General features: G+C 53.4%; 1 protein-coding gene across 1 annotated transcript; it reads right to left on the minus strand.

Annotated features, from left to right (window-relative positions):
- Positions 1 to 5,360: 5,360 nt before the first annotated feature.
- On the minus strand, positions 5,361 to 6,368 carry LOC135313225 (inositol 1,4,5-trisphosphate receptor-interacting protein-like 1). The gene has a single exon (XM_064450783.1). The coding sequence runs from the start codon at positions 6,366 to 6,368 to the stop codon at positions 5,361 to 5,363; it is 1,008 nt and encodes a 335-aa protein (XP_064306853.1).
- Positions 6,369 to 8,333: the final 1,965 nt, after the last annotated feature.

Raw genomic sequence — 8,333 nt, forward strand, 5'->3', positions numbered from 1 at the left:
TAAACCACAGCTCTTTACTCTTCCTGCAAAGCCTGACATTGCTTCCAGAAATTATAAAATTTCTTTTTCCTCTTGGGCTCCGCAAGGAGTTCCCTGTTCAGCCAAGCTGCTTTTCTGCCCCACTTGCTTGATTTCCAACACAATGGGATTGCCTGCTCCTGTGCTTGTGAAAGGTGGTTCTTAGAAACTGACCAGCACTCCTGGACTCCTAAGCCCTTAAAAGTGGATTCCCAGGGTACTCTGCTAAATAGCTCCCTCAACAGCTTAAAGTTTGTTCTCCAAAAGTCCAGGGTGGCAGCCCTGCTGTCCTTTTTTCCTCATTACACTGAAAATTCTGAACTCTACCATTTCATGATCACTGTGGCCAATACAGAAACCTACCATCGCATCTCCCAAGAGTCCTTCACTATTCACAGATGGCAAGTGCAGGAGGGCATCTTTCCTAGCTGGCTCACCAAGTACCTGTGACAAGAAGTTATCTCCTGCAAACTTCAAGAATTTCCAAGACTTGGCGCGTCCCAGCGGTATGACATTCCCAGCTGATGTCTGGGAATTTGAAATCTCCCGTAAGGACAAGGACTGCCGATCCAGAAATTTCTCCTAATTGACTATAGAATAACCCATCAGTGCTTACACCCACTACAATATCTCTTTTGTTTTCCAGCCCCCTAATCCTCACCCAGAGGCTCTTAACCATGTCATCACTAACTGTAAGGCCTGTACAATCAAACATTTTCCTTGCATATAGTGCAACATCTCCACCTCGCTTATACCTCCTGAACAACCTGTAGCCCTCTAGCCCAGCACTTCAATTGTGGACTCATTCTACCAAGTCTGAGCACCCTCAAAATCAGGACGTGCCTTCTTGTGTTCAGATGGAATTCCATGTTTTTTCATTGGTGCCCATTGGTTCTTGTCCTGTCAGTGGTGAACTACTGAGAAAGCCCTGGCTTCCTTGCCCTCATGCAAATCATGTCCCTGCTGCAAGTCAAAAAGGTCCTATGGCTCCTGTCTCTGGCTACCAGCTTGACCCCTGCAAGGGCAAGCGAGGGGACCGGAGGGACCACGCCAGGCCCTGCATATCTCTGCTCCCCTGAGGTTTCCCCGGTTCAGGAGATCTCACTGTACAACGCACTGGAGCGCGTCGCTGTAGACTCTGCCTCCCAGAAACATGGCCTGTTCTACGTGAGTACATGCCTTGAGACCCAGACACCTCAAAAGCTTTCTTTAGCCTTGCAGCATATGTGCCAAGACTGATACAGGTGCCATGTATGTGTCAGTTCAGCATGTGCAGAAATATACATCCAATGCACCTCCTGTCCAAAGCCTTCTGAAGGCAAGAAGTGGGAGGGGATGCCAGGAAGTGGGACATGCTCTGAAGGCCCTTTCTGTGTTAAGCCTCTTTTGCCTAGGTGGTGGGGACTTGAGCTCCCAAGTGGAGGGAACACAGAATCAGAATTGTTTGGTTGGAAAAGACCTTTAAGATCATCGAGTCCAACTGTAAACCTAGCACTGCCAAGGCCACCACTAAACCATGTAACTAAGTGCCATGTCTACACGTTTTTTGAACACCTCCAGGGATGGTGATTCCACTACCTCTCTGGACAGCCTGTTCCAGTGCTTGACAACCCTTTCAGTGAAGAAATTTTCCTAATATCCACTCTAAACCTCCCCTGGCACAGCTTGAAGCCATTTCCTCTCATCCTAACACTTGTTGCTTGGGGAAAGAAGACAGACCCTCACCTTGCTACAACCTCCTTTCAGGTAGTTGTAGACAGCAATAAGGTCTCCCCTCAGCCTCCTCCAGGCTAAACAACCCCAGTTCCCTCAGACACTCCTCATCAGACCTGCTCTCCAGACCCTTCACCAGCTTCGTTGCCCTTCTCTGGACACACTCCAGCAACATATTGTCCCTTTTATACTGAGGGGCCCAAAACTGAACACAATATTCGAGGTGTGGCTTCACCAGTGCTGAGTACAGGGGTACAATCACCTCCCTGCTCCTGCTGGCCATACTATTCCTGATACAAGCCAGGATGCCATTGGCCTTCTTGGCCACCTGAGCACACTGCTGGCTCATGTTCAGCCGGCTGTCGACCAACACCTCCAGGTCCTTCTCCTCTGGGCAGCTCCCCAGCCACTCCTCCCCAAGCCTGTAGCGTTGCATGGGGTTGTTGTGACCAAAGTGCAGGGCCCGGCACTTGGCCTTGTTGAATCTCATACCGTTGGCCTCGGCCCACTGATCCACCCTGTCCAGGTCCCTGTGCAGAGCCTTCCTACCCTCAAGCAGATCAACACTCCCACCCAACTTGGTGTCATCTGCAAACTTACTGAGGGCGCGCTAGATCCCCTCATCCAGGTTGTTGGTAAAGATATTAAACAGAACTGGCTCCAACACTGAGCCCTGGGGAACAGCACTTGTGACCAGTTGGCAACTGATTTAACTCTATTTACCACCACCCTCTGGGCTCGGCCATCCAGCCAGTTTTTATCAGCAAAGAGCAGGCCTGTCCCAGCCATGAGCAGCCAGTTTTTCCAGGAGAATGCTGTGGGAAACAGTGTGAAAGGCTTTACTAAAGTCCAGGTAGACAACATCCACAGTCTTTCCTTCACCCACTAAATGGGTCACCTTGTCACAGAAGGAAATTAGGTTAGTCAGTCAAGCAGGACTTGCCTTTCATAAACCCATGCTGACCGGGCTTGATGACCTGGTTGTCCTGTATGTGCCACATGATGGCCCTCAAGACGATCTGCTCCACACACTTCCCTAGCACTGAGGTCAGAGTGACAGGCCTGTAGTTCCCTGGATCCTCCTGGCCTTTCTGGTAGATGGTTGTCACATTTGCTAACTTCCAGTCAACTGGGACCCCGTGGTAAGTCAGGACCACTAAGAAAGGTTTGAAAGTGGCTTGGTGAACACTTCCACCAGCTCCCTCAGTCCCCTTGGGTGGGTCCCATCCAGCTCCATAGACTTGTGTGGGCATCTAAGTGGTGTAGCAGGTCACTAACCATTTCCCCTGGCATTATGGGGCTTCATTCTGCTCCCTGTCCCTATCTTGCAGCTCAGGGGGCTGGGTAACCTGAGAACAACTGGTCCTACTATTGAAGAACCAAGGCAAAGAAGGCATTAAGTACCCCAGCCTTTTCCTCATCTTTGTCACGATGTTTCCCCCTGCATCCAAAAAAGGATGGAGATTCTCCTTGGCCCTCTTTTTGTTGTTAAAGCATTTATAGAAACATTTTTTAATTGTCTTTTACCACAGCAGCCAGATTAAGTCCTAGCTGGGCTTTGGCCCTTCTGATTTTCTGCCTGCATAACCTCACAACATCTTTGTAGTCCTCCTGAGTTGCCTGCCCCTTCTTCCAAAGGTCATAAACTCTTTTTCCTGAGTTCCAGCCAAAGCTCCCTATTCAGCCAGGCAGTTCTTCTTCCCCACTGGCTTGTCTCTCGGCACATGGGGACAGCCTGCTCCTGCGCCTTTAAGATTTCCTTCTTGAAGGATGTCCAGCATTCCTGGACCCCTCTCCTTTCAGGACTGCCTCCCAAGGGGCTCTGTCAGCCAGGCCCCTAAACAGGCCAAAGTCTGCCCTCTGGAAGTCCAAGGTGGCAGCCTCTGCTGACACCCCTCCTTACTTCTCAGAGAACTAAAATCTCTGTCATTTCATGATTGCTGTGCCCAAGATGGCCTCCAACCATCACATCCCCCACAAGTCCTTCTGTGTTTGCAATCAACAGGTCCAGTGGGGTGCTTTCCCTAGTTGGCTCGGTCACGAGCTGTGTCAGGAAGTTATCTTCCACACACTCCAGGAGCCTCCTAGACAGATCTTTGCTCTGTCTGCCTGTGACCACAGGCAGGCCACCCAAAGGAATTCAAAGTGTGCCCATGTGAGAGAAGGTGGCGTGGCCTGTGGATGGTTTACTCCTGCTCTGCCACCCTGTGAAATGGACTGACTCCCTTGGTGCTGGCCTTTGTGCTTGTAGACATGACGGTGCTCTTGGTGCCTTCGTGACACTGATGGGGGCTGATGGTGTCTGTCCCTGTGGCGGGATGGGGCCTCTCCGTGGCAGGGTCTCTGTCCTCGCTGTGCTGGTGAGAGATCAGTGTTCCCAAAGATGCATTTCCCAGTGGTGATGAGGGGGTGCAGGACGGGAGGTGCCTCGTGCTGCCGGACACTCCGCCCTCCTGCACCTGCACCTGCCCGAGCTGTGCCTCCAGCTCTCAAGCTGCTGCTCTGCATTCGCTCGTGCCCAAGCCTCCCAGCGGCACAGCAAGCAGGACATCCAGAGCCCTGCTCCGCACTCATGGTGCTTGTTCCCTCTGCAGAGGGCTCACCACTTGGAGACCGTGATATCCACCTCCTCAGGGGGTCACCCCAGGGCAAGGCTGTTGGGCTTCCAGGGGTTGGTTTGCCCCAGGTTCGTGTGGTGCAACCCCACTGCTCAAGCACAGCCACCTACAGCAGGCTGCCTGGCACCGTGTCCAGACAACTTTCAAAGACTGGAGACCCCACAACCTCCCTGGGCTGCCTGTGTGAGTGTTGGAGCAGTCAGGACGTGTGTTCAGGTGGAATTTCCTGTTTTTTCATTGGTGCCCATTGGTTCTCATCCTGTCAGTGGTGACTACAGAGAAAGGTCTGCCTCCCCTACCCTCTCATCCAGCTATCATGCACAGAGGCATCTTCCCCTGAAAATGGAAGCAGAGCAGAACAGTAGAAAAGAAAGGAAAAAAGGGGTCAGGGGAAGCATTCTGGTTCGGTACTACTTACCACAAAATGCCGCCCTGCTGCTTCTGCACCTGAGCAGGTAGCAACCCGCTGCCTGCCCACGTTCCCCAACAGAGTGTTGCACAGACACTCAGGGGCAGAGGGTTGGTTAAAACAACCCAATTTATTGTCATCTTTGCACCGTGTAAAAGTCCCAGGTGGGATCAACTCTCTCCAACAGGATGGGTGGTCCCGTCCTGTTACAGGTGGTAACAGGAGCCTCAGTTGCAGCGGCATCTTCAGCTGGCCCGGTGGGGATTCCCCAGACTCTGCTTAGGCTGAGCTCCTCTTGAGCGGTGTCATCTCCATGCCTAGTGTGCTCAGACCTGCAGCAGAGACTCCCCAGGCAGTCTCTGGGATGAGCAGGTTCTCTGCCCCAGTGTCCAAAATTGTCCTACGGGCCCCACCAGTGTGAGAGGAAAGTAGGTCCTCAGGGTCACAGGCACGGGTGCAAAAGCCTGTGACCACCAGAGCTGCAGACCTCTGAGGCGGAAACCGTCGCGCCGGGTGTGCCTCGCCACGAGTCTGAAAAGCGGCACCGCGACGAGAGCGCAGCTCTGCGGCCGTGGTGCGCTGCTGGTAAAGCTGGCCTCTGCCTACTCAAGGCTCAGGTAGGCGCCTGAGCTGCCTTGCTGCACGGCAAAGATCATCTCAGTGCAGATGTTCATCTCGGAGGTGCTTGTCAGCTGGAACCTGCAGGACCGGGAGGAGGGCAGCACCGTTAGCTGGCAGTGGTGCGACTGAGGCAAAAGCAGCCAGGCTGATCTCACCAACACCTGGACCCAGCAGGCGATCTTCTCCACGTCTAAGTAGGAGCACGTGCAGAGGGTGTGTAGGAGGCACGAGCTCTCCTCCCTGGGCAGCTCGTCGTCGGGGTGGTGGAGAAAGCACAGAATATCCCCCAGCAGCTGCTCCCTCGAGCACGTGCAGTCCAGCACCACGTGGATGCTGGAGTGCCTTGCTGGCAGCTGCGCTGTGGTGTCCAGCTCCTGGCTGAAAGAGTGCCCGGGGGGTGGCTGCAGGACCACGAGCAGGCAGTAGGTGATACTGTTCTCGTGGATGCTCCAGCTCTCGCAGGTGCCGTCCATCTCGCTGGCTGGGTGCATCTGTGGCATGAAAGTCCTCTTGCAAAGCAGTCGGCAGACCCCAAGGAGGTCACCCACCAGCTCCTTCAGCTCTTTGCATGTGTCAGGCAGGCCCTGCGTTGGCGATGGAGTGGACACAGCCAAAGACCTGACACCACTGAGTGCACCACTGAGGTCTTCCGCCTCCTCGTCATCCTCCTCCTCGCAGTGGAAGCTGTTCTGCTCGCTGCAGCTGTCAGAGGCAAGCTCCATTTTCCCGGTAACCCAGCAGACCGCCACAAGCAGGGCCAGGACTCCCGCAACGGTCCAAAACGGCCACTGCTGCAACAGAGAAAGGAGCGTGGCTTCCTCCGCGGCCCTGCTCTGTTCAATCTCCTGCAGCAGCTGAGTCATCTGCTGGTGCAGGTACTCCTCACGCTGCTTCATGTGCTCGACAGTGGCCACATCTATCTGGTGATCGTGCTCCAGCTCGTGCCAGATGGCCAGCACAGCCAGGACGAGCGCGATTGCCGCAGCCATGGCCTGGAGGGGGTGGGAGAAAAGGGGTCTCAGCAGGGCTGTGTGGGAGGGAGCACGAGGCTGGGGGAGCGGGTGAGGAGCCGCCTGGAGCTGGGGGCTGGTGGGAGAGGGGGTGAGGGAGGCGGGAGGGAGCAAGGGCAGGGTTTGTGAGCACTGCGCGCATGGGAGCCACGGGCTGTCCCAGGAAAGCGTTTGGGCACTGGTGTCGACAGGCCTGAAGGGGCCACGGGCCCTGGCTGGAGGCAGCATGGGGCCCATCCTGCCCAAGCCGCCCTGATGGCCAGCCCCTGGCTGGGCTGTGCCCCATGAAAGGGCAAGGGACACCCGAGCAGAGCGTGCCGAGGCCCCATCCCTGCCACCCAACAGCCTCCCGCGGAGCCACGGGCAGCCGGCACATCCCCCAAGCCTCTCTGGGCACCTGCCGCCGCCGGCAGCCCCGAGCAGCTCTGGCCCCAGCCCCGAGGGTGGTACCGTGCCCTGCCCTCAGGGGCTCGGCTCTCGCTCTGGGTTAGAAACCCCCTGGCCATCTGCCCCGTCCCCCAGCCAGCCCAGCCTTCCCCCTGCATGCTGCACTCACCGATCGCCCAAGTCCAACAGTAGTGGGGCTGCCTGGTGATGCCCCTGGGGGCAGCTCCCATTGTGACCTGGCCCCTGGGCTGTCACAGCCACCGGGGCAGCATCACCCAGGCGGCAAGCCCCAGCCTTCGTCCCCACCGCCCGCCTCAGCGGCTCCTGGCCACCACACCAAGTACAAACCCGCCCTGCAGGAGCGAGCTCCCGGGGGCTCTTGACAAAGCGGGCAGACGCGTGCAAAACTGTAACTGAAAACAGGGACTGTAGGTGGATGTCCATGACTTAAGCAGAGAGGTGCAAAGTTTTCTGGGCCAGGTGGTCTGACTCCCAAGTTGCCTTGAAAAGATGAGCTACGAGCCCTCAGGCAGAGACAAAACTCCCTCTTCTCCTCTTGGATTCCTTCTGCCAGGGCAGGACTTAGCCCTGCAATCCCTGAAATGATATAATAAAGACAAGGTACTACTGTGTTCCTTTATTCATATATTTATAGAAAAAAAGGAGTATGGAAGTTGAACAATATTTTTAGCCGAGCATATGGGAGAGTATTTTAAAAGCCCATGGTTCTGAGAAAAGTTAGATCAATATGGTAGCATTATTACAGCATCTGGCAGTGGTCTTCCTTCATTAAAGTTTTCTTACAGTATGCCTTTCAAATCCTGGGACTGGCCCAACTATCGCTTGGTTTCTGCCAGAGTTTCAGGTTGATCCTTGAACTGGTTTGAGTTGTTGCTGAAAGTCCACTCTGTGCTTGAGCACAGTGGAGACAAGGCTGTGTACCATGTGGCTTTTTATCCATTAATAGTGTCTTGGTGCAGAAGCCTCCAGCAGTGTATAAATAGCTTTTGCTTCTATCTGATTCTTGGTTTAATGGTTTTATTGAGACTACAGGCGTTGTTCATCAGTCAGGAAGTCTATGATATGACTGGCTGTGCCCCCTAATCTACCATTTTCTAGATACCTGCTGTCATGACCTAAAGGATTACCCAGCCTGCAGGTATATACAGATTGTGAACATGAGTTCATAAGATTCTATAATATTTCTGTACACTATTACAGATTACCACTAATACCACATGAATCACCACTAGCAAGTATACCTATGATTAATAAAGCAAATATATATATCAGGGTATTAGAAGTTATTATCAACAATCAATACTAAAGCAGTGATCAACAGTATAGCAACAACCAATTATAGCAGCACCCAATAATAGCACAATCAAGTGTGTATATATATTTATAATATTACAAGTTACTACAAATTTATTACTAGTGAAGCAAACATCAATAATATAACAGCAGATATGCTTATGATTGTTTACTTATATATGTGTAACATCAAAGGCATTAAACAGATCTCAGAAGGGGATCCAACCATACCAGAAGTGGGAA

The sequence above is a fragment of the Phalacrocorax carbo genome, chromosome 4 (assembly GCF_963921805.1).
Source record: "Phalacrocorax carbo chromosome 4, bPhaCar2.1, whole genome shotgun sequence".
Lineage (NCBI taxonomy): Eukaryota > Metazoa > Chordata > Aves > Suliformes > Phalacrocoracidae > Phalacrocorax > Phalacrocorax carbo.